Here is a 26,998-nt window from a genome sequence, read left to right on the forward strand (position 1 = left end):
TTGGCTTCCAGGGAGATTTGTGGGTTGATCTGTTCAAGGACCCATTTGTTTGTCCTTTTGGCCATCAACAGTATTATCCCCAGCCCTCTTCTCCAGCACCACATCTCAAACAGAATTGGTTTTCTTCTTCCCTGCCTTCCTCACTATCCATCTCTTGCATCCATAGACAGTAACAGGGAATACAGTGCCTTGGACTATTCTAACTTTTGTTCTAAGTTGTATATCTTTGCCCTTCAGCATGTTTTCTAGCTCTTTCATGACTGCCCTCCCCATTCCTCGTCTTCTTCTTATCTCTTGGCTGAAGCCTCCATTCTGTTCAGTGTTGGATCCCAGGTACAATCAATCTTTATCTAGGCCCAAAAGAAGGGATCCATCAATGATTCTCTCTGGGCAAGTGTTCCCCACTGACCTCAGGGCAAGCTCCATGTTCTCCCTATACAGGGCAAGGGCTGCCATTGCTTTTCACTTATCTATTTCCTTTTACATTCCTTTTAGCCAGCCCCACAAACCCTCTCCCAGGGCCAGGGCCAGGGCCAGGGCCAGGGCCAGGGCCAGGGCCAGGGCCAGGGCCAGGGCCAGGGCCAGGGCCAGGGCTGCGAACTGAAAGGCCTCCTGCAGTGGCCCCCAAACTGTGCCCTTTAAGAGAACTTTGGACTTCATCTCCCAGGAGCCTCAGCCACGTTGGCCTACAGCCTGGCATTCTGGGAGCTGAAGTCCAAGAACACCCCTCACAGAGAGCACACTTTGGGAGCGTCGCCTTTCCCCAGGAGACAGAGCGACCCTCCCTCTGTGGCTGTGGAATGTTACCCCCCGCGGTGCCCATTTGGACTCTTCCGCCTCCTTGCTCTCCGCGGCGGACTTTCCCATGGCGGAGGCGGGAAAGGGGGCGGTGTCTGTGGAGTGAGTCCCCTCCGCCGGGAGGGGTGTTCCTGCGTCACGTGGCCCCTCCCTCCCTGGGCGCTGGTGCCGGTGAGGAGCCGGTGGCCGAGGAGGGAGCGCCATGGCCTTGTTGCGGAGGCTGAGGGAGGGAGAAGGAGGCGGAAGCGGGCGCCCTGAAGAGGAGGAAGAGGAGGAGGAGGAGGAGGAAGGAGGACCCCCCGGAGGCCCGGGAGCGCTGCAGCCGCCGCCGCCTCCCGCTCCCCCTCCGCTGCTGCCCTGGGACCGCTTCTCGGCCTGGCTCCACTGCGTCTGCGTGGTGGGCTTCGACCTGGAGCTGGGGCAGGCGGTGGAGGTGAGGCTGCTGCTGGTGCTGCTGGGAGACGGAATGGAGGGCGCCCCCTCTCCTTCCCCCTTTGCCCTGTCGCCCCCAGCCCTCTTGGGCCTCTAACGGCCCCAAGGGCCCCCTCCTCTTCCAGGACCCATTCCCCCCTTCTGCCCAGCAGGGAGTCCCAGGTGTCCTCCATTTTGAGCATGACCAGGGACTCCCAAGGGTCTTCCACAGCTTCTTCCCCTCCATCCCCACCTTCCCCCCAGCAGGGAGGCCCAAGAGTCCTCCATTTTGAGCGTGATCAGAGGTGGTCCTTCTCCTTTGCTGGGATCTGTCCTCCATTTCCTTCTGTCCAGGAGGAGGGATTCCCAGGTGTCCTCCATTTAGAGCATGGCCATGGTGATCAGAAGTGGTCCTTCTCCTTTTCCAGGCTCTTCCCTCCCTTTCCACCTTCTGCCCCGGGAGGAACATCAGATGCCTTACATTTTCAGCCCAGCCAAGAAGCCTGGATTTAGATTAGGTGTTTGGAGCTTTTATTTCGGCCATGTCCTCCATTTTGCTCTGGGATGTCCTCCATTGTGTGCTGCCTTCACCTCCCTCACCCTGCTTTCCCAGGACCTGCCCTCCATGTCCAGGCATGCAGCTGAGGAAGCAGGGTCAAGTCTATGAAAACCCATGCGCCTGGCTTGCTTCTTTCTTTCTTTCTTTCTTTCTTTCTTTCTTTCTTTCTTCCAGTGGGTCTGAAAGGTGCTACAAGGTCCCCTGGGATATTGATTTCCCAGACTAACATGGCTGTGTGTTTGAATGCCAGCCCAAAAGGGAAAGTGCTTAGGAAGAGGCTCAGGGCTTTATTAGATGTCCTGCCTTGAAATCTGTGGCTTGACAAAGAAGTGGCCATGCTTTTGAAGGCAGAAATCGTGATGATGGCATTTACTATCACTTTCATAAGGAAAGAGATAGTATAACTCAGAAAAGACAGTCATTTCTAGTAACTGTCTGGACAATTAACTCTCCCATATAAGTAGCTTTTAATTTGATCTCTTCTTAATGAGTTTTAGCATTGACTTTAGTTGTGATTTGGGCACCGTCTTCAGCACATATTTTGAATGAAAAGACACAGATGTAAATTTAACATCGATAGATAGGTTTAACTACCACAACTTTTGCAAAATACATAATTAGAAAGAGAATTCAAAATATATTTGGACAGTTAAATAGATATGCCTGTTTATTGATTGCATCATTCACTTTATTTTCTGTAAAGAGTTCAGGATGTTTATGTTCTTGTTGTGTGCCTTGGAGTCGTTTCTGACTTCTGGTGACCCTAAGGTGTCCCTGTCATAGGGTTTTCTTGGCAAGTCTCTTCAGAGGTAGTTTACCATTGCCATTGCAACACTGAGAGGGTGTGACCTGTGTGGTTCATGTACAGTTACCCAATTATATTGCTGTAAGGTGATGGGTCAAGCTGAAAGAAAGGATGACTTGCTCAGCACAAGGCCACATACACATGTGCTTTGTTGCTGAAGACCATTCTGCAACTGAATCACGGGTACAGTATTAAATTAGTATTCAGTAAGGCTGAAAACTATGAAGAGAAGTTTTGTGTCCTCAGACTTACTAAACACATAGTGGACAGACTCATAGAAATTTGTGAATGATTCTCTTCCACAAATCTCTGTATTTTTGCACATATATTTTTTCAAACTTTCATCCATCATTAATGGATAGGTATGACAGAAAGATTAAATGGTGGGGAGGGGGAAGAAGACCATTGGGGGTCTTGTCTGGAAGTGTTGCTATTGGATTGCGCTGTAAATAATTTGGAAACATATTTTCCTGTTGTAGGATCCAAGCCTCACTTTTTGGTACCTGTAGAAACTAGCAGAGAGCCAGCATGGCGTAGTGGTTGAGTGTTGGACTAGGACTCTGGAGACCACAATTTTATTCTCATCTCAACCATGAAACCCACTGGGCAAGTCACACTCTCTCAACCTCAGGCCGGTGGTGACAAACCCCTTCTGAACAAACTTGTCAAGAAAACCCTATCACAGTTAAGCCTTAGGGTCGCCATAAGTCAGAAACAACTTTAAAGCACACAACAGCAGCAACAACAGAACCTTGTACAGTAGGCAGCCCCTTCCACAGTGACAGACCAACCTCTCACCCCATAATGCAGTTTCAAGGACCATGGAAACATTTGTTTTTATTCTGAATTTACTGCTTCGTTGTCCACATTTGTGAAAATCTTGTTTCTTTCTTTCCCAGCTGGGGAATCCTAGAATTTTGCTGTTTTGTAACTTTTTGGTTATTTATAAAAGCAGTATCTTGTGAATGTATTGACCTTTTAATTCAGATAGACCAAAGTGGCTATAAACATTAGGTCTGTTAGCTTTAAATCATGGTTTTTATGGCCTTTCTCACTGCAAAATCATGAATTTCCTCCTCCATTCGATCTCTGCTGCAAGTTCACATTCAGTAGGCAAGATGATGGTAACCTACTGTTTTTCTTGAGTGCTAGTTTGCTGAAACCTCTTTCAGCTTCTGACAGAGTCACTGAATACTCCCTCCATCAGGTTATGCTGTGAATATGACATGTCCTGGAAAATTTGATGTTTCTTGTAAAAATCCTTGACTGGTATGTGACAGATAGTGAATATTTTCTAAAAGTAGACTTGTTATATGGTATGTTTTTTAAAGTACAACATTCATTAGGATGATTCTGAGAAGGATCTCTAGGATACTTGTGAAATAGATATTTAGAAGAAGCTTCCAGTTCCGAAGACCCTGGTATCATATTTTAGCAGTGAATGGAAAACAAAACAATTGCTAATTGCTTTAAATCTATTCTAACATGTATATGTTACTGTCCAAAGTTGTACTGGGATTGTGAGTTAATTAGAATGAGAGACTCTGTGTATATGAATTCAGTTATTTTCTGTTAGCAGTTTTGGATGGAAAAAAGTGTGTGTCTATGTGTTTGTATTTTAAAAAGCATGTATTTTAAATACAGTCACCCCTTGCAACTCGCAGGGGACCTGTTCCAGACCTCCTGTGAGTTCCAAATCTTGCGCATATTCAAGCGTGTGCATTCCTCCGTGGATTTCCAAGTCCACAGATTTCAAGTCTGTGGACTTGGAGGGGTGATTGTAAATATATGTAAAAATCACACCTGTGTTACTGTGCATATTAGCTTTCCATGTCTAAATCCAGGTATGCTTGCTATATGACACTGGTGTTTGTGTCTGGAAGACTTAAATTTTAAAAGGAGTTAAATCTTTGTTTTTTGCTTGTGAACTTTCCAACAGTTTTTTGTGAAGTTACATTAGGTTTTCTGGAGTTAGGTTTGTATTTTAGTGCATGTGTGTTCTAGTCTTCCACTTTTACTGTCCTCTATCAACTTGTATTACTCATGGGAATGAGTAAAATTTTACAGCTTTTGTGACGTGATCCATCATAGTGGTGGGGAGATTTTCTGTGTTAATACTACAGTGGGTCCTCGCCTTACGCGGGGATCCGTTCCGGATCCCTCCGTGTAAGGCGAATTCCACCTATGCTCAAGTCCCATTGTAAACAATGGGGCTCGTGCGCATGCACCCATTCAATTGAATGGGACGTGCTGCCCCGCGCGCGCCCTGTGTGCGCCCCGCGGCTTGAGCGCGTATGCTCAAGCCGCGTGAGGCACGCCCGCGTATGACGCGGGCGCGCTGTACATCATAGCAATGGACTAGGCACCCCAAGGAAGGAACTATTGTTCTGTCTGGTGATAGTCTGAATTCTAGTCATATAAGACCTACCATAGCCAATTACAAAATTGTAACCCATTAGCAAGTATTATAGAGTCAAATACTGAAATCAAGTGGTCCAGTATCAAGTATGAATATGTTGCAGTTGGAAAGACCAAATCTATGCATGATACTCTGTTTTCAGTAGTCTTTGATGGGCAAGCAAAGAATTGTGCTTCCTATAAGAATTTTCTATCATATTGCCTCTCTAAAAAGTCAATGTGGTGGTTAATGTTAAAACTGAAAATAGGAAATATAAGTGAAACTCATGTCCATCATACCTCAGTTTAAGCTTCCATACAGTACTATTGCGAGAATGAAATGGGTCAACAGTGTCATCTCCCCCCCGGCAAATTGTATCCCAGAAGCCTTTGCCGGCTTCACCCCAAAACAGAAAATGACACCTTTCTACAAACAAAAGGGCTCCTTTTTTGAGAGTGGGAAATAGGATCCTGTGAAACTCCCTGCTCTAGAGTTGAGTGATGCTCCCCAATCCCACCTTCCTTTTAAATCTTATATGTCACTCTGGAGAACCTCCCAACTCTTCAGAGTAAATTTTCAGGGGCATAATTTGTTGAAGAAGGGAGGAGAAATCCATGAAAAGAAACACTTTCTCTTTTTGCCTGTAGGATCTTTCTTTGCTGTGTAAGTATGTTACATAAATGGAAACACAATCGGCCCTCCATTTTCGCGTGGGATCTGTTCCGGACCCCCCCTCGAAAACAGAGACTCTCAGCTATTCAAGCCCCATAGGCTTGAATGGGGCATGTGCCCATGAGCATGTGCAGGACACCCACCATGGGGGGCACACCCCATGGATAATAATGGAGGTCGCCCCTCCCTGAATAATCAAGAGCGTGGATCTCAAGTCTGCGAGAAAGGAGGGGCGACTGTACTGTTCCTGTGTTAAGAATGCTATGAATTTAAGACTGAATCTTCCCATTACATTTTAGTGCAAAATCTTAAATGTCAGCTCCCCCCTAAACAGAAATTAATTGGGCTCAGTATCATGCACATATGTTGACTGGAACACATATTTGAATTGAAATTGCTCTTTTCTACATTATATGTAGAATTATATGTAGGTTCATTGCTATATGTGAGAATAGTTTTAAGAGTTTACTTGCAAATAATGAGAGAAACTACATTCCATGGACATGAATTTGTAGAATTACTGTGTATATTCGACTATAAGCCAACCTCGTATATCAGTTGAGGCCTGGTTTTGGGGCCAAAATTATGGATTTTGATATGAGGGTACAATTTAGAGGCATGTAACAAAGGATGTAAAGGACAAAGCAAAGACATCAGCAAAGCACTAATGACCACACACACTCATACACACTTGACAAAGTAGGAACACACACATACACACAAACACACATGCAGTCTGTCTTCCTGCCTGGGCAGCAGCCCCTGAAGTATGGATAATGGAGTGTTGGTGGGGCACTTCTTTTAGGACCTTTCTGAACAATATTATCATATTGACCATACTGTATATAAGTCGATCCAGGATTTTGGCGACAATTGTTCAGCATAAATTCTTCAACTTATAGACAAGTATGTAGAGTCGTGACTTTAATGCCTAAGATAGCATTTTACTTTGCAGTAGGAAATTAATGAAACAAGCCTATAAAACCTCATTATGATATCAATTCTTAACCCATATCTGTTAAGCCACTGTCCATTTTCAAGTAGACAAGTCTTAAGTAACTGTGAGGATTGTCCTAAGAGAGATGGGTCTAAACTTACTGTTAAATCACTTTACTGCTTAATATTATATCATATATGCTCAACTATAAGTGAACCTCGTGTATAAATCGAGGACAGATTTTGGGGCCAAAATTATGGCTTTTGATATGACCTGTGGATAAGTCGAGGGTAAAACTTAAGGGCATGTGACAAAGGATGTAAAGAATGAAGCAAAGGGAAACGATGCCAAACAGCTTACAAAATTCAAGCAGACATCACTGTTTGTACTCACACTAAAGACAGGATGGATGAGAGAATAGAGGGGATTCAGTGCTTCCAGGACAGATTAAGCGCTTGCCTTTCATCAAAGGCTGGTTTCTTTTTTTGTAAGAGTTACAGTATGGCACTTACATTGACCCATGGATAAATCAACTCAGGCTTTTGGGGTCAATTTTTTGACTAAAATTTCTAGACATACATGAGTATATATGGTAATTCGCTGCTAATGGCAGACTTTTATTTCTTCACTTCATTTATTTTAATGAGGAAAATATATCAGTTTTGAAATGTATGTTCTGTGCTCTCTATTTCAAATTGATAATAAATAGTGATTTTTGTGGAAGATGTAGAAGAATGCTAGTCTTCACCCTGTGCTACATTAGTGGGCCATTGGTATCAGATGGAGTTTGGTTGCATTATCCCCATGGATACCAAAATCTGTGGATGCTACAGTCTCATTATACTGTATATACTGGGAATCCAAAATGGTTTCCCTTGTATAACATGGCAAAAATCAAGGTTTGCTTTTTGGAATTATTGGAGAATATTTTCAAGCTGTGGATGATTCAATCTATGGATGCAGGAGCCATGGATACAGAGGGCTGACTGCATTTTAAACTGCCAATTCTCCACACTACTGATTGCTTCAGTAAAACACTTTTGCAGAAAAGGTAAACTGAAGTAAATAATCAGACTTAGGTTTTTGATGCTTCAGACATTTTCTGTAGCAATAGATCTTTTAAATACTGTGAGATTTTTTTAAAAAAAATGCTTTGGTAAAGTGGAAAGTTGACAGGTTACCATTCTAAAGCAAATACTTCTAGGTACACCTAACATATGCATATCTGGCTTATTAGCTTGAGTTTCTAACAGTTGCTAAGTAATGAAAACTTTGTTTGAAAAACAAAAAAGAAAAAAAGCTGAGATACTGAAATATTAAAAGTTTATAGAATTGCTTTGGCATAGTTTGGGTAATTTGTAAATTTTGGGTGATTGTGAATCGGCAGTATACTTATACATTCATACCTGTGTGCTGATTCCCTTCCTGTTTCTTGGTTATTTTAACTGAATTTTGCTGTGAAACCTGAATTAAGGCAAGTTATGTTTCAGTTATAGTCTCCATATCATGATTTTTAAAAGTATGGTTTAAACTGCATGCAAAGCATTATTTGGAGAGTAAGTGTGTCAGTTATCACCTGGTCTGCACAGCATTGCAAATTGGTTTGGACAGCTTGGAAACAAAAGGGAGAATGGGCACATGAAGAGAGCCTTCAGACCATTCTTGATTCGCTGGTCCAGTCTTGCAAACATGAAGTCCTCCAAATGTTTTGGACTAAAAGCTCCATAGTCAGCCCCAATCAGCACAGCTAATCTCTGAGAATGGTGGAAGTTGTACAGTAATGTAAAACAGTGCTTTTTGTATATCTGGTGTGACAAACTGTCATTTTTTTCCAACCATTGGGACTGGTATCATAATTGTGCCAGATGATGATGATGATGATGATTGCATAGTTTTTCTAAAATTTTAATTTGTAGTTCATATCCAAGGTGGCTTACAGTGTATGGTTTAAACAAAATACCTTCAAAACTTGCTGCAGACGGGCAGTCAGTGGCTCATGGCCTGGCACCAATCTGTGGAATACCACTTTGAATAGTACCAGTCTAAAACATCTGGAGGATCTCACATTGGAAAGGCTGTTCTAGCCTACACTGTAGTGTGGTAGAATATCTGACCTGAATCATAAGCAATGCACATGATCCACAGCAATGTTCAGACCTGTATACCTCTTTCTTCCTCCTTTCATGTGGCCAACAGGAAGGGTTTGGAAGCTTTTATTTTCAGCTTTTATTTAAACCAAGCTAGAATCAAAATTGTGAGTAATGAAAGGGGGATACAGACAGTCAAAAGAAGCTAGAGTCAATCCCGCTTGGATGCCGGGTATTTAGATGCATGTCTCGAAGCGGGATTGAATACAGATAGAATGCACTTATGGGGGGGAGAAGAAGCAAGCTTAAAAAGAAACTGATTTTGTCCACTCCTTCCTGAAAAATGTGCATCTTTGCAGGTACGTCTGAATGCACAAACTAGAAAGATACTTCTTAAGATAAAAAGGATCATATTTCCCTGAATTAATCGTTGCAAGGACATGCTTTAGGTGTGGCTATATAATGAGAGGAAGAGCATGTGCAGTATGAATAAAAGGACGCTGAAAGTTCACCTACTGGATGTTACATCAGTGGAAAGTGATAAATTTAGTTGTACTTCCAGCTGGATTCCCACTCAATTTCCAGCACCATTTTCTCCTTGCTCCTGTGCATCATTAACTCTGTCCACCATTGGCGTTTCTTTGTGTTGGGCATAATAGAGTAGTGTAGCGCTGACCGCTTTGCCTGTAGATTGCAGGTTTAGTGCCAGTGCAGACCACACAGCTGACATGGCATCCATGATATTGGTTAGCTCCTGGTACAGTTGTGAATGGCATCACTGTGACGATATGTAGGGCCATAGAGATGTGGGTGGGAACATGGCCTTTGTCACACTGTTTCTGTGTCTCTACGATCATGTCCAGGTACAGAACAGAAGTGAAAAAATATTAACAGAGCAAGCACTGCGGCTTGAAGCTGTGTTATCTGCCTGAGTGGGTGGTTCGTCCACATTGGGGCTAGCTTCAGGGCCAGCAGTGTGTTTGGCAGGACTCAATCCAGCTTCAGAAAAGGCTGCTTGAAGCCGTTTTTTCCTGCCTGTCTGTACCCCCCCTTAGCCAGAAATGATGGTTTGAAGTTGTCTTTTTTAAAAATCAGCCATATTTATTTGATAACTTCCGTTAAATGGAAGTGCCTCAATACTTTGTCCAAGCAGCATTGAAAGAAGAAAGGAAGGGTGTGCATGAAAGCCCCATGGTCTCTTGGCCATTATGGTTCATGTATGCTTTACTGAAGCAAAAATATTTGGACTCCCAAATATTTTCAGGTTTGTTGGGACCCTTGAAAAAGCTGCAAAAATGATCTGGAGTACCATGTGCAGTCTATAGACCACACCTTCCCCACAACTGCTTCAGTGTAACCATCTTGAACACATGTCCCTCCATCTTATTTTGGAACGTTGTGTCGGGTTAGTACATAGACTGGAGACAACCAGGCTGGGAGAGATTACTGTACATAATCCTGGATAGCTGCAGCCACTCAAAGTTGACATTAATACTCGTAGGATAGATGGACTAGTGTTCTGCTTCAGCATGAGGCAGTTTCCTAGGTTTGACACATGCAAGTGCAGTATGTATTACCTTAAAGTAAATAACAATATAAAGGAGTTAGTTGATGCCATCATTTAATAAGATCAGTTTGTATCTACAATGCCATAGTCCATTAGGGTAATTTGTGTTTCAGGTAGTACCTGATATGGTACTAGTTATGATTATTGATTTATTAATCTTTGAAATGGCTGATCACGCAAGAACGAACAGCTTTCTGTGAGTCAAATATCATAGAGAAATCCATGGGACTTGTTCTCGAAGTTGCTTAACCATGGTATATTTTTCTACTTCAGATCAGGTTTTGAAATTTTCTGTTTTATATATCTGCTCACAGTATAAAGTTGGGGGATCATTGGTTGGGGGGGGGATTCTGATAGATATACATAAACCTTCTGAAAGCTATTTAGAATAAAGCCTAAAATCTCTGGATTACAGCTGCTTACCTGAACGGTATGTGCTACTATCTGAGAATAATGTGTACACAGACAGGGTCGTGCATACCACTGCACCCAACTTGCAGTCCTAGTAAATTATCTTACCGTTTTCCCAACTAATTCAGAGTTTGTCATTCGCAGGTAATATACCCTCAACATGCAAAACTTACAGATAAAGAGGTGAGTAAAAGCTTTAAAAGACATTTATAAAATACCTTTTCCCCTCCAAAATGTAACTTTTATTTTTCTCCCCTAGAAAACCAATATTTGCTATTTGTCTTTCCCAGATTCTAATTCAGGTAATTATTTATTATATCTGCATGTTGTATACATATGTACAATAAAGTACTTTTGTTTTAGGATAGAATTGTGCTATATTTATTCTAGTTCAGTTTTATTAATGAAATATGAGGTATATGATAGTGAATATTTTTTTCCTACCTGAGGAACTCAAAATCCTTAACAAACACAAATGAAACCTCTGAAAATGGTTATGAATGAAGTATACAGCTACTTATAAAGAGCTGCTGAGACTCAGGTCCCCTTTAAACACTGTGTATCCTTTCCAAACAACTTTTGGGGAAACTTGAATGTTATAGACTGCATGTTATGGGCTATAGTGAGAAGAAGGAATCATTAGGGAATGTTACACAAGCAAGATTCTTTAACCTCAGTTTTGAGCAGTTCCACTTTTATGTCCTTCCAGTATAACTTCATACAACACTTTCAGATTTCATCCACTAGCTGTGTGATCACTTTGGGCATGTTCATGCAGCTAGGATGGAGTCTGGGCAAAAGTATTAGCAAGTATTGCACTTGCAATGTGATGTACTGTGATTTGAATGTCAGACTACCACTCTGGACATCAGGCTTCAATTTTTGACTCAGCCATGGACATTCAGTGGTGAGTCACACACTCTCAGACCTAGGAAACCCTGTGATAGGTTTACCTTAGAGTTTCCAGAAGTCAGAAATGACTTGAACACACACAACAACAAATTAACCTGCACAAAAAATTAATAAATACAAGACTACTGTACTCAAAATAAAGTTAATGCATGTATTAATTTGATTATTGATTATATGAATAAATAAAATCACAGTGCCTTTCAATTATCCTAGTGCCCTTGCATTCCTCTCTGGAATACCAGAGACTAAGTTCCCTCTTTGAGGGAGTAATTTGGTAGAGCACAGACGGCTTGCTTCTTTTTATTTGTAAGTAAAGTGTCAAACCTTACAACAATGTGTTGTTGGTGGTGATAATGATGATGAAGAACACAAATAACAACAAAAACAACAATAACATGTAAGGGAAAGAGGGTAGAACATCCCTAACAAGAGTCTGCTCTTTTCAACGTATTAATTAAAATTCATAATTCTATGCTTCATATAGAATTGCCAGATGACTAGACTCAAATCAGGGAGGTCATGGGCCTGAACTTGCAGAATATGAAGCAGAGAGGTTGAGAATATGGTTATCTTCAAGCTGTCTCATTCACAGGGTGGCCATGAGTTGAGGTCGACTCAAAGGCAGTTAACAACAACATATACTATATTTCAGATACCATGTATGATTCAGCATTCCTTCACTAGGAATGTTTTAGAAGTACATTTTTATATGCCCTAAAGTCCTGAGGTTGTTTTATTGCATAGATATGGATCTGTATGACACATTTGTCAGCTTAAAGATAATGGCTTAATGATATTCTGGGAAAATCTAATCATATTATGTATAGACTCCCCTATTCAACTTACAGTCACGTCTTCTTTCTGAGAAAATTTATCAGAGGAGGCAGTTAAAGCTGATTATTTCAGTCTTGCAAAAAAAAAAAAAATTAGTTGGATGCAGCTGGGGTTTGCTTTTTTGCTTTTTCCCCCCAGTCAAGCCATTTATGCTGGATCTTTAGCAGATGGATAAGAACTGGATGTGTGTCAGCTTTATGCTGAAGGGGGAAAGCCTGATGTGGCCTTATTTTAACTTACTGATTTTTAGTAGTGTTAGGATATAGTGTTCAGAAGAGAATCTTAAAGATGGAAATTTAAGGATCAGATGATGTTAAACATAGATTTATACAATCAGCATTTAGATCTTATATATACATTTTTCTTACGCAACCTTGCTTTTGTTTCTAAATACTATACTCATATATAGCACTTTGAATAGTAAAATTCATTTTTCTGGGCCTTGTTGTGGTGCAGTGGCTATGGATTCTTGCCCCCTTACTCAAATTGGACCAGGATTATGGACCAGATTGCTGTCCTAAGAACCCATAGTCTTAACACACCATTGTTTGCTTGCTTATTACTGACAAGAATTCTTCAAAATTCTGGCTTATCATTACTTGTGAACTGACAAGCACTTTTTCTGTCAAGTTAGAAAAGGGTAATATTTTCTGTAGCCATGGGATTTTGTAGTATTTGCTAAGCATCAGAAGCCAGCTGCAATGTGCCTCAGTCTTAATTCAGCTGAACACTGTGGTTGCTCTGCTTGGAAGTTACATTTGGCCTTCTGCTGGTGTTTTTACTTCCATAATAGGGCCAGGCAAGTGCCTCCTAATAATGTTATAGTTACATATTTTCTTTAGACATATTTCCAATTGAATATAGTACTTGGTATTTTTATTTTTTCTTTCTTTCCTTCTTGACCTAGGTTGCCTTGGAGACACACAGTTTTGTTTTAGATTTCGGCAGTCTTCTAACAGAAAGCTTTCATGGCATTGTCTGCTGGACCAGTTTGACAGAGACCTACCCATTTACTTAAAGGTTGGAAAGTAGGCTGTTTTTTCTTCGCCAAACATGGCATTGTTTTTTATTTACAGCAGGCATTGACTATCATTTCATAAGAATATTTCAAAGTTCACTTTAAAGATTGTTCTTCAAAGTCATTGCTCAGCAGATTTCTAATACTGTTTTAGATCATGTGACAAGTAAAACAGCAAAGCATTCTAAGGCTGGGGTTCCCAACCCTTTTGATTTGCAGAGCCCTTTTAAGAATCGATTTCTGTGTTGGAGCTCCTAAGAGGCATACCCTATGTCTTACAAGTTAATGGTGTGTAGGAGTAGTGTTACAGGGAGGGGGTAGGGTTAGGGTTAGCTGGAAGTGCATGCGGAACCCTAAAGGCACCTCGGAACACAGGTTGGGAACCACTGTTCTAATATATAATATGTTAATTATCCTTTGTGCTGGAGTGGAGGTAATAAATTGAGACTACTAAACATTTGTCCAGATTCTGTCAGTTCTTTTGGAAATTGATCTGAAAGTTGCTGCATTCAATTTTATTCAGACTTCCTCTCTTCATTTAACTCTTTCTTTGTTTATCTGTCAAAGAACTGCTTGATCATTATGGAGAAAGTTCTCTATCAGAAGTTTTAGATTCATAAACTTTGTACAAGACAGTATAACTGAAAGCAGTTTCTTTCATTTATAATTTATTTATTCAGTGCAGTGCCCAGTTGGGTTCAGTGGAACTGTGGAAGAACTGTTTAAATAGTTCACAGCAACATAGAAAAAGTGAAATTGTAAATACACTGAACTGATATTCTTAAGGAAGTACATTACGAAGACATCTGTTAGGTTGAAATATGTTGTTCTCTAAGTTTTCAGGTGCACCTAAAAAGTATGAAGCATTGTGAAATGTTTTGCTTTGGTTTTTAGAGGGATCCTGCATATTATTATGGCTATGTGTATTTCAGACAAGTACAAGACAAAACGTTGAAAAGAGGCTACTTCCAGAAGGTAATTTTATTTTTAGGAAGATAGTTTATGGTTGCTATCCTAAATGCTTTTAGTACAGATTTTTTGATAGAAATCAATAAAATATATACCATGTAATGTGTTGAAGATGAAAGACTGAATATCCTGTAGCATTAGGCTTTCAATTCTTAGACTGAGTCTGTGAACAGACAGAGGGGAAAGCTGGCTTACCCCGGGGGTTTCCCAATTTGTGGAAGGCACACACTGATCACAGCACCAGCTCCCACAACAGCCCAACACCTGTCGTGCAGTCTGCACCTCCCATCTCATGCTGTGAGGAAGGACCTACCAGAATGGAGCGTTCATGGCTATGAGCTGCACCACATCATTTCGCCCCCAATTTTGTTGCAAATGCATGTGCACGAGTGCATGGATGCTCTGCCAGCAGCTACCAACTGCAGCCTTGTCCTGCCCATTCACTGGCCCATTGGACACCCTACATGACTGGCTCCTTGATCATATGGCTCATCAGTGCACCCAGTGATACATTGGCAAAGCATAATCATGGTATCCCCCCTGTACATACCCCCTTTCTACTCCCATGGTTGTCTGTTGGACCAGCCAGTTTGTTAATGTTTATATAAAATCCATTGTATTGCTTGGAGCCTGATGTATGTGTTACCATTTTTCTCCATGGGGTGAGCAATGGCTCGATGGTACAGCTGACCACTTGTGTACTTGTGCACTAGCTTTGTGGGTGGGTGACAAAAAATTATGGCCAGCAATAGCACCAGTGGCTTGATTGGCCCGGGGTGCCTGCTCCTGGTCACTTCCGCCATTTTTCCTGTCTCTGCAATAGTGCGCAGTTCACAAGCCTGTGCACTAGTTTTCTTTTTCCAGCTTGAACCAGAGCATACTGGGACTTATTTTGCTCACGTGTAGAGTCCCAGTTTAGCTGTATCGTCTATACAGGTGAGTTCTGAAACAGGGCAGGACCATTTCTTTCAGCCTGTACAGCCAACCCTTAAGAGCAATTGTGTAGTACACAATTACTGAGGTTATTTCTTCATTTATTTATTTAATACATTTTTGCTGTATCTGTCTTCAAGATTGCAATCTGTACTTAAGACATGATACATAGGGAAAAGTGATGGCAGGGGCGGGAATCAAATTCAGTGCTTGTAATGACCATCTGGATAGAAATTATTAAACTGTCTTGGAAAAAAGTAAGCAGAAAAAAATAAAGTGAAATGAAGATAGTCTCTTTAGTTTGCAGGTTATACTGGTAATTATCCCTTGCAGAGTCTGTGACATACAGGGGGCCAGAGACATGTTAGTAGAATGTTGAGAATACAACAGGTGGAAAAGTCACACTGTGTGTATGTGTACATTTACAATTTGGCATGAGGATATAATGAGTGAGGTAAAGATTAAACATCTCTTTGCACTAAATCAGATTCTTCCTAAGGTTATTCCTTTGTCTTATATCCCAAATAAGTCCATCAGGCATTTTTGCAGGCAAATATGTGTAGCATCTAGTTCATGTAGCAGATGTGTTAGGGTGCATCACAGATGATACTGTTTTTCTATAAGGGGATTTAAAAAAAACACTAAATGTTAAAATTGTGTGTGAGAGAGAGTGTCTGCGCATTTAGAAAGAAACTGGTTAATTAATAACATTTTTTCTGAATACCATTGGAGGCTTTGACATAGGCTAAACAAGAATTATTTTGTTTCTTCTGTGCCAGTCCTTGGTTCTGATCAGCAAGCTGCCTTATATCCACTTCTTTCACACTGTGCTTGGACAAATTGCACCTGAATATTTTGACAAGAATGACCCTTACTTGGAAGCAGGTTGGTAATACTAATGGTTTATATGTGTTTAAAGATGCAAATTAATGTAAATTGAATAGTTGCATGATTCTAGTAAAATAGAAGTTCACTGTGAATATTTGAGTTCCAGAAGGCCATGTCAAAGAAAATTGGTAGGTTTTAGGTGCTTTTGCATAGGTACCCAGCTTGTCAGCTGGGGAAGATTGGTTCAAGAGTGATACAGTCAGATGATACTGAATAAAAATTCATTTGTGGTCTTAATCTTTGATAATGATAGTGATAAAAAAATCTTGCTTTGGTTGAGGGACCAAACCCAAAGAATACTCAGCAATGGTTCCTCTTCATCCTGGAGAAAAATAGTAGAGTGCCACAGGGCTTGGTCCTGGGCCCATTGTTTAACATATTAATTAAACACTTGGATGGTGGAGTAGAGGGCATGCTTATTAAATTTGGAGATGGCATCAAATTAAGAAGAATAGCTAATACCCTAGTGGACAGGATAAGAATTCAAAATGAGTAAGATGGTCTCTGCTTTCTTAAAGGATGGTGAGGTCACTGCAGCTTTGAAGGAAATTGTGGTAAGGCTTTTGTTGAAGAAACCAAACTTAGAGTCTATGGCTTCCGATAACTACTATAAAGTGTCAAATTTACTATTCTTGAGCAAGCTGTGGAATATGTCGTGGCCTCTCAGCTATTGGTAGTGTTGGATGCTACTGATTAATTGGATCCAGTCAGATTTCAGGCCTGGTTATGTAATGAAAACTGACTTGATTGTCCTGGTTGATGACTTTTATTGTCTAACCCAAAGTTTGTCATCTGGGTTCCATGAGAGATTATGATTGGTGCAGAGAAACCCAGCTTTTTTTGAGCTGTAGATACAGTAATTTTTATGCAGTGGTTCCCTGAAACTTGCAAGTTATTTCATAGAATTATAGAATCGTAGAGTTGAAAGAGACCACAAGGGCATCCAGCCCAACCTCCTGCCATGCAGGAACTCTCAATCAAAGCATCCCCGACAGATGGCCATCCAGCCTCTGTTTAAAGACCTCCAAGGAAAGAGACTCCACCACAATCCGAGGGAGTGTGTTCCACTGTCAAACAGCCCTTAATGTCAGGAAGTTCCTCCTAATGTTGAGGTGGAATCTCTTTTCCTGTAGCTTGCATCCATTGTTCCGTGTCCTGTTCTCTGGAGCAGCAGAAAACAAGCTTGTTCCCTCCTCAGTATGACATCCCTTCAAATATTTAAACAGGGCTATCAAGGGATCCTTGAGAGTAAAAAGGCTAGGAACCATTGGTCTGAGCAATAGGTGGTTATTGCAGTCGTATCAGACACTGCCAGGTATGTGTTCATGTAATCCTCTATACTTCTCACAGCTCTCTTAATAGTAGTAGCCTTTTGTTTTATTTATCACTGTGTGACTTAAGTTGGCACAGTGTTAAGATGATTTCAGCCCTGTCTGCACTGAGGAACTTCTTTTCCATCCAAAGACCATAGGTCTATGGTACAGTGGGGAAAGTGCAGCCTTCTTGAAGTCCCTGAGGCTGTTTTTGAATACTCAGTGCCCGATGCACCACCTCTAAAAAATTTGCCTCCAAGTGCTCTCTGAAAGCATGGGGGAAATTCTGCCATATTTTCAGGCCTTCTAGGTAGTTGTAGGTCCAGGAGAAACCTTTTTTAAAAATTGGAAATGACCTGGAAGTTGGAGAAGGGGGTCTTGGATGAGAGGCTTTTTGAGTGGTTTTTTTTTTAAATTTGGTGCAGCAGGGGAGATGCAGATCTCCAAGTTCCCAAGGGGGCCAGTGTGGCCTTGAGATCTGACATGGGCATTGCCTTCTCCAAAGAAAAGGAGACATAACTAGGAATCTACTTCTGGATTCATAAAAATGCTAGGGTGAAACAAATCACATGCCAGGGGTGCACCTTGTTTTCAAGGTGAGTTGTTGCTCTAGGATATTTACAGCGAGCAGTGATTCTTCTGTGGGGGTGAAAAACTCAAGGTACAGTTGCTACAGAAATAAGGCTGAAAAGCATCCGGGGGGGGGGTGTCACACAAGGGAGGTGTGATGTGTGTGTTACCTATCCTTGCTTTGCTTTGCATTGCATGGGACTGAATTATTTTGAGAACAGCCTTCACTCATATTGGTTTGTCTGGATTTTTAAGATCAGTAAGAGAAGGCTTTCTCATTTCCCCAACTTGAGGATAGTTGAATGGGCAAGTACAAAAGAGAGGGCACTTTCTGCAGTGGTTCTACACCACTGGAATGGTTACCATCTGTGGCCCCCTTGTTGCAAGTTTTTAAAGAAGGTCCTAGAAGCATGGCCTATTCTTTCTGATCTTTTCTTGGCTTATGTTTTATAGGACTGTTGATAGTTTTCAGCAGCATATGTTTTAAAGATGTTGTTGCTGAATACTTTTATTGCTAGTGCTTGTTTTCTTACTTGATAGGATTTTATTGTTTAGGTGCTCTGTGTATGCGCATTTAGGCTGCATCAATAAAAGTATAAACCCTAGATCAAGAGAAGTAATAGTGCCACTATATTCTGCTTTGGTCAGGCCCCACCTGGAATATTGTGTCCAGTTCTGGGCACCACAATTCAAAAAGGACATTGAGAAACTAGAGCATGTCCAAAGGAGGGCGACTAAAATCGTGAAGGGTCTGGAAACCATGTCCTATGAGGGACGACTTAGGGAGTTGGGTAAGTTTAGCCTGGAGAAGAGAAGGTTAAGAGGTGATATGATAGCCCTGTTTAAGTATTTGAAGGACTGTCACATTGGAGATGGAACAAGCTTGTTTTCTGCTGCTCCAGAGAACGAGACCCGGAACAATGGATGCAAGCTCCAGGAAAAGAGATTCCACCTAAACATTAGGAAGAACTTCCTGACAGTAAGGGCTGTTCGACAGTGGAACACACTCTCTCGAAGTGTGGTGGAGTCTTCTTCTTTGGAGGTCTTTAAGCAGAGGCTGGATGGCCATCTGTCAGGGATGCTTTGATTGAGATTTCCTGCATGGCAGGGGGTTGGACTGGATGGCCCTTGCTGTCTCTTCCAACTCTACGATACTATGGCTCTATGATTGGTCTTCAAATTGCCTGTTGACTGATGGTAACCCCATTAATTTTCATAGGATTTTCATAGGCAAAGAATTCTCAGAGGTGGTTTTTCAAGTTCCTTCCTCTGAAATATAGCCTACAGCACCTGGTATCTAGTGACATTCTTTCATGCAAATACTAACTAGGTCTGACTTTGCTTAACTACCAAGCTCAGACCTTGGAAGGGATTTTATTTTAAAAGTGGCTTAGAATTTTTAAAAATAAATTATGTTGGTTGGTCTCTAAAGTTTTTAGAAGTATTATTATAACTTATTTGCTTTGTGTTTTATGGTTGAGGCTGATTGTTTTTATTGTCCATTTTCAGCTTGCAATGATGTTGATCGATGGCCACCGCCTGTCCCAGGGAAAACTCTACATTTGCCTATTATGGGAATTGTAATGAAGGTAATTTAAAACAATTGGGGATTTGTTTGTTTTTTGGTTCTCAGAAGATGCCAGCCACAGATGCTGGCGAAATGTCAGGAATAAACTCTTCCAGAATATGGCCACATAGCCTGAAAAACCCACAAAAAACTATGGATGCCCACTGTGAAAGCCTTTGACTTCACATGTTTTCTTGTTGTTTAAGTCTTGTCATGTACTTTGATTTTTGTTGTTGTTGTTATTCCTTGTATGTAACCATGTAAAAAAATTAGAACCAGAACTTGTGTATCTGATCATATGCTTGCAAGGCTCACATCAAGTGGAAAAGGCAAGTTCTCAAAAGAAGTGAAAAATATGTAAGGGGAAAGTATTCTATAGCTTGATTTTTGTGTGTGTGTGGACTTCCCAGCTAAAAGTACCATCTCTTTCCTGTATGGAAAATGTAGGGCTAGCCAGTGATGAGCATCTATAATCTCAGTTGATAAGATTAGGAAAGATTTAAGGTCATGCTTTGTACTCTTCTGTTGAAATCCATAACACTGAAGAGTCCTTAACATTGGCTGGATCATGTGCATAGATGTCCTTTGGTTGTAGTGCCTTTAAATATGGTTGTTCATTTATTAGGGGTCAGTCCTATTCTCATTAACAGAGCATTGTGATCTCAGAGACCCTGATCTAGACTATATCCTGCTTAGGATAGTGCCATGTTTCCCAAACTTTGATCCTCCAGATGTTTTTGGACTTCAGCTCCCAGACTTCCCAACTGTTGGCCAAGTTGGCTAGGGCTTTGGAGAACCAAAGTTTGTCAGTCACTGGAATAGCAGTTTGGGTATTTCATTGAACTCAGTAGCTTTTTTCCTATCTGTTTCCCTGAACTTTTATCCTTAGTTGTCTTTTCTGAATACTGCTCATAGGGCTAACACCTAAAAGGATGGAATAGCAAGAACAGAACTTGTTTTCACTAGAACTCTCAGAATCCACAGCCAGCATATATCAAAAAGTAACTTTTCCAATTAGTGATGTGTGGTTTGTAAAATTATTTCAGTAGCATTCTTTTTAAAACTCTTTGGTTTTAGGGAAGAACCATTCATCACAGTATATTTGTACAAATGTAAAGCTGTTGATGAATTGCTTTCAGAAGAGATGATCACCTCTACTTTATAAGCTAATTTTAAGTTTAGTATTCAAAGCTTGTTGTATTCTAAGGCATATTGTATCTCTTTATTAAGGTACGGATTCCTACCTGTCATGACAAGCCTGGAACAACCCAAGTATTACAATCCACATACCAGGTAGTTTACCAGCCACTTAAATGATCATTCAAAACAAAGGGCTGATTGTCAAATTTCAAATTCACAATTATAAAGGAATGTATATTTTGTAAAGTAGGAATAAAACTACAGTTAGCAAAATGTAAAATGAAAACTGTAAAGTGGATTATCCTTGCACCTCCACAAGTGCCTACCCCAATGGTGAGCCAAGTAGCAGTTCTTACAAGCAAGCATTATTTTCAGTGGGCAAAGGTAGTGAGTGGCCACCTAATGTTCTATGCCATAGGTTTAGTACAGGGATGGGAATCATGTGGTGTTTCAGCTCTTGCTGGACTGTAGCTTTTCTCATTCCTTGACTGTGTTGGCTAAGGCTGCTGGAGGGGCACATGATTCTCACCCATTGTGATGATCCCTGTGGTCCAAGCAACCTAAACAATGGCCCTGTCTTGGCACTTAGTCCCAGCAGATCCTTTATTTTTTCCCCGAGTCTCCTGTTCTCAGTTCACACTTCCTGTGAAGTTGAATGAGACTCTAGGAGAACTTCAAATCACGCTGCCACCACCCAGTGAATTTATAATAATCTTTCCTTAATACACACTGGGACTTGTTAAGGATTTTTATTTCCCTTCCCTTTCTAAACTAAGCAAGCGATAACCAAACTAAGGCATGTGTAAAGAAGTGTAGGAATAATAGATACTTTTAAAGAAAATATTTATTCTATTAACAAAAATAATATAAATCATACAAGGTCTTTTGACCTTGCAGGTACAGTACGTATAGTTATCAGATATTCATTTCAAGCAAGCCAACAGAAACAAAATTAATAAGGCCTAAGCATTCTAACTGACACATTCCTAAATACTGATACAGAGATGGAATCTTCTGACCTAGATGGGTCTGAGGTGTAGTTACTAGCCTTGGCCTAGCACAAACTACCTTCCTGAAGTATGCTTTCTTGACACAGGCTCAATACTGCAATTTTCCCAACCGGCAAGACCCACATCAAGTGAGATACTCTCACTTCAGACTTCCTACTGCAGAAGCTCCTCCAACTGAATTCAGAGGCCTTTTATATCCCTCTGTTGGAAGCTTCCAGAAGAAACTCTTGATCCTCCTCATTGATTGGCCAAGTGGGCCTTTCGTCAGCTGTGATGTAATTACTCATTTGCATGTACCTCCCTCCCAGCTTAACTCTTTATTGCCTGACAGAAGTCTTCTTCAAATGACTGGAGGCCCAGTCATTACACTCGTGATTTAATATGAGGTTGCTATTCTTGTAAATATTGCCTAGTGTATATAGGGGTTGCGGACTTAGGACTTGTGGGATCTACTTTTTTTTAATCCTCAACCACTTGTCCCTTGCTATGTGTGGGAGCTTAAGTCCCGTTCTTTTCAATGAGTGCATGCACCCATTTGTGCCACCACATGCATGTGCCCATTGGAAAACCCAGGGCTTGCCATCCGCAGAAGCTCAAACTGCAGATGGCAAGCCTGCGGTTGGTGCAGATGCACTGTATTTACCAGCCACAGCATGGTGTAAATGATATATACATAGAATTAAAGAATTTTGACCCCAGGAGTGGATTTGAGCACCAGAACTGAATGGAGCTCATAGTTCCTGCCATACGAAAAGTTACCCCATGCAAGAATCCACCCCCTGGTTATCCAAGGTTGCTTAAATTTAGTAACACGTATTTGTGTGAGAAACACTCATTGCATTTATTTATTTATTTTGCTGTTGTCAAGCACTTGGAAGTTTAGAAATCCTTGGTAATCTACTTCATATTGCTCAGAGACTATTTAAAAACTATATCTCCCCATAAGAACCTGCCAGAACACTAAGATCTGGGGAAGGTTTTCTCTTGGTCCCACCACCATTGCAGGCTCACTTGGTGAGGACATGAGAGAGAGCCTTCTTGCTGGCTGCTCCCATGTCTGGAATGCCCTTCTATGGAAGGCTAGGTTGGCCCCCTCTCTGCTTACTTTTTGTCGGCAAGGCATTTTTATTTAAGCAGGCATTTGATATATAATCAAATCAGGGTGGTTTTTATGGAGTAAGTGTGTTTTAGTCATGCTTATAAATGTATCAGTAGACCACATTCTAACTCTCTTTCCACTCCTAGTACACACAACTTTTATGCCATTTGTATTGCTTCTTTGATCAAACGTCTTTGTCTTTTTAGGAAGATACACAAATCTCCATTTCTTTGCCTACAGTACATGAAGTAGATCTCTTCAGGTAAAATCTTAAAAAAATATACTGGCTTAAGTTTCTGAAGTCCTGAAGCTGATACATTCCATTCATGGAAACTTGTAAAGTTTTAATTGATTTACTGGCAAAAAGATATTGAGCGTATGAGTCATCTTTGCTGGTAATCCATAACTCTTGTGGAAGTTACAAGATGGGGTTTATGTTCATGGTAGTACTATAAGAATTAACTTAAAATTATTGTTACTAAGAAAAGTTTTCTTTCTTGAGTGAGATGAGAAGGCAAGGAGATGCCCCAAAGTATTGAAAGCAGGCTTGAGCAACTAATTGGAAAATAAGCACCTTTTTCAGTTTTCCGTTGCTGCCTTAATGTGGGATATATTGTTTGTTGCATCTCAGGAAGATTCTGGGTAGAGTCTGCAAGGAGAGAGGATGTAGAAGCTGCAGTGTGTTTACACTCTCTTCTTCCTTCTAGTTCATAATCCCTGAGTCATCCCAGATTATATTTTCTTGCACTGGATGCCACACAGTGAAGCAATTCTATTTGTGGCAACTGCCTTTCCATGGACTGGCCAAAGCTGGAGAGGTGCCCATTGTCTGGTCTCTGCTTACAATTCTGCCCACATTTTGTCTCCACAACTTTACCATCCCCCCTTCAAAAAGGCTCAATAATCTGCATATTTTAGACTCACAAGATGATATGACTCAAGGTCACATTTTTTCAGTTGCATTTTCCCCTTCATTTTATTTGCTCTTCCTTTACTTGTACCGGAGAGAGCAGGAGCAGGGTGAGATTTTTTTAAAAAAAATACTGTTCTTGTAAATCTGTTTCAGATGTTTCCTGCCAGTGTTCTTCCACATCCAGATGCTGTGGGAGCTTGTGTTGTTAGGGGAACCGCTTGTTGTCATGGCACCATCTCCATCAGAGTCTTCAGAAACTGTGTTGGCACTTGTAAGGTAAACATATGGAGGAGTTTTAAAAGCTGCATGACTGTGATCTCACTATGAATCACAAAATGTGAAGGCTTTAGCAGAATCTTTAATCTCTTGTCTTTTGCTTAGCAAAAATAAAAATGCACAAGTAAAGAAAACTTAAACAGTCAGGTAAGCCAAGTACTTGTAGGAGGTTTGTGTTTTGGGGAGAGAGTTACTGATATACTGATGGCTATAAGAGCCATCAGTGGCTACTAGTCAGGATGGCCATGTATCAGTCCCAGTGCTATAAGGAGTATGCCTCTGTGTATAAGTTGTAGGGAATGTGAGAAAGATTGTGCAGTTGTGTTTATATTCTAGTGTAGTTGTGTTCATGCCTTGCTGGCAAACTTTCTGTAGGGACCTGATGGGCCACTCTGTGAACAGAATATTGGACTACAAGATCCTTTGGTCTGATCCAGCATGGTGTTCCTTATGTTCTCTTATAGCCAGAGGATTCCAGTCTTGATCTCTACTTGTTGCGTGTCCCAGAATGGTTTATGCTACCTTTTTATATATCCACTGCTCTACTATGAGATCAGGAATTGCGTAAAATCAAACTTTTCCTATAGTGGAAGAAGACATCCCCTCAATGGGTTGCTCCTCCCAATTTACTCTGACAAGCAGGTATTTTAACCAGTAAGATTTACCTGAAGTTCCCTCTCATGTAGGAGATCGTTTTGCACAGTTTGTGCTGGAACTTCCTAGGTTTTTCATTGTGTGCTTCTCCTTTCAGCCAGCCATTTTTCTCTTTACTTGAATTTCCATACACCATTCTTTATTCCTCACTTTCCTTGAATCAGGGCCAAAACAGACTAGCATAAAACACCGACATCAGTGTGATGTGGGGCGTGGTGTATGTATGGCGCACGCCTTGACGAGTCCCCCAATCTAGCATCATGCCACCCCGCTAACGACACAGTGGGTGGTGTCACGGAGTTTCTGCAGTGTGACGTTTACACATGCTGCACTGCGCTGCAGAAACACTGAAAAGCCACCACTGTGGTAGAAAGGGCACTTTTTCCCCAGCCCAAATAGGAATGGCACTTTGCCACTTCTTTTAGGGCCTGATAAATGCTGGACTGGGGCCGCAGCATGCAGTTGCGTAGAGCTGCCCCTTTACAGTCATCTGTTTCAGTCCTCAGTTGCCTTTTTTTTTTTAAAGGCTCTCTTTATTCATTTGTTACCTTATTATTTCTATTTTCACCTTCTACATTTTCTCACAATTGACTGCCATATTCATGGATCCTTTACCAGTATGTTGGTGGGTCACTGGCAGGAGAATAACTTGACATGTTGTCAAACTCACAGTCTTATCAGCTGAGGACTCCAAGGAAGTATATGGGAGGACAGATCCATACTGATATTCAGTCTGACACACCTCACAGGACCCAGTTACATCTAGGTGTCCTGAGCACTGTCACTTCCACTGGCCCATTCTGGGTTTTGTGGATAACCAAGGACATCTGAGGAATGGGCCCTGCCTCCCCTCTTCTACATGAATGAGAGATAGGCAATCCCTTCACCCTGATTTTCTCCACTAGATGTGTGTGTGTTCGCCTTCAAGTCATCCATTGACTTATGGTGAACCCATGGATTTCATAGAGATTTCTTATGCAAGGAATACTCAGGGGCTATCTGCCAGTTCCTTCCTGGTATTCTACGGGTATTACTTGGTGGTCAACCATTCAATTACTAACCAGGCCTGACCTTGCTTAACTTCCTTGGTCAGATGGGATCTGATGCCTTCAGGATATCTGGGTCAGACAGATGATATAATTTTAAAAGTTCCAGTACCCTCCACAGTGTCCACAGTGCGATTGGAGTAATTGTCAGGGATGGATGGATTCATTGGTTAACACTATAGCCCCTTTAATGGAGATGGAGGAAATGTTCCTGCTATATCTATAATGATTACTAGGACTTCTATGGTTCACGGCCCCTAGGGGACAGAGCTGGGCTAGCCTCATCCTCTCCTCCATCTTTGTTGCCATTAAAGCAGTCTGCCATTTCATTGGGGGAGTAGGACCAGGGACGTAGCCAGGATTTTAGGAAGGGGGGGGGGGTCCAGACTAAGTGCCACCATTATAATGGGGCTTGGGCACGGCGGTGCAGCAGCACACACCATTCATTTTTCTAATGGAAGGGGGGGGTCCGGACCCCAAGAACCCCCCCCCCCTCCCTTGGCTACATCCCTGGTAGGACCATAGTTGCTAGACACAGTTATTCTGGCTCTGTAGTGAGAGAATTGAAAAAAAACAGGGAAGCCTCCACTTCAGAGTCCAAACAACTAAAAATGCTACTGATTGTGTAAATCCAGCCCCAGCTCTGTCATCACTGTTAGACAGAAAACCACCAAATCCCAGAGTCCCACCTGCATCAATGCCCTCTCTCCAAGCCAATGCTTGGAGGAGAATTATGGTCATCCCTGCATAAAGATGTGTAAGACCCCCCCAAAAATCATGAAAAAACGTTTCCCCAATTTCCCCCCAAGGCCTTTCTTCCCTAGAGAAATTTGAAAAACAAAATGGATAATGGAATATTTTCTTTTAGAATGACAAATGAAATGCTTAAGGTGTTTAATCTAAAAATAAGCAAACAGCCTTGGAACAGAAAGGTCCACTGTGTCAAACAGACATAATACACTATTTCCCATTAAAAAGAACTGAAAAGGGGAAACTAAAACCAGGAATTGTAAGAATCTGGTATGGTACACAGACTTATATAAAAATATCTCTCTTTTGGAAATGATTTGAAATCATTCAAATCATTTCCCAAAAACTCTATAAGAGAAAGACTTTTATGTAAGTCTGTATACCATATCAGATCCTTATAATTCCTGGTTTTAGTTTCTCCTTTTCAGTTCTTTTTAATGGGAATGAATGTATTATGTCTG

At 41.2% G+C, this 26,998-nt stretch overlaps 1 protein-coding gene across 2 annotated transcripts in view; it reads left to right on the top strand.

Annotated features, from left to right (window-relative positions):
- Positions 1 to 977: 977 nt before the first annotated feature.
- The window catches only part of LOC149321447 (protein DENND6A-like), a 47,240-nt gene continuing 21,219 nt past the window's right edge, over positions 978 to 26,998 (top strand). For both annotated transcript variants that reach the window (XM_089522181.1, XM_089522191.1), the window contains exons 1-10: positions 978 to 1,231; positions 10,790 to 10,828; positions 10,905 to 10,947; positions 13,299 to 13,411; positions 14,304 to 14,384; positions 16,091 to 16,196; positions 19,592 to 19,671; positions 20,880 to 20,942; positions 23,105 to 23,160; positions 23,965 to 24,087. In XM_089522181.1, the coding sequence (XP_089378307.1) occupies positions 1,001 to 1,231; positions 10,790 to 10,828; positions 10,905 to 10,947; positions 13,299 to 13,411; positions 14,304 to 14,384; positions 16,091 to 16,196; positions 19,592 to 19,671; positions 20,880 to 20,942; positions 23,105 to 23,160; positions 23,965 to 24,087 (935 nt within the window). In that variant the 5' untranslated portion in view covers positions 978 to 1,000. The remainder of the gene's footprint in view (positions 1,232 to 10,789; positions 10,829 to 10,904; positions 10,948 to 13,298; positions 13,412 to 14,303; positions 14,385 to 16,090; positions 16,197 to 19,591; positions 19,672 to 20,879; positions 20,943 to 23,104; positions 23,161 to 23,964; positions 24,088 to 26,998) is intronic.

Source organism: Sceloporus occidentalis, unplaced genomic scaffold (genome assembly GCF_023333645.1).
Source record: "Sceloporus occidentalis isolate IW3139 unplaced genomic scaffold, rSceOcc1.0.p SCAF_1, whole genome shotgun sequence".
In the NCBI taxonomy this organism is placed as follows: domain Eukaryota; kingdom Metazoa; phylum Chordata; class Lepidosauria; order Squamata; family Phrynosomatidae; genus Sceloporus; species Sceloporus occidentalis.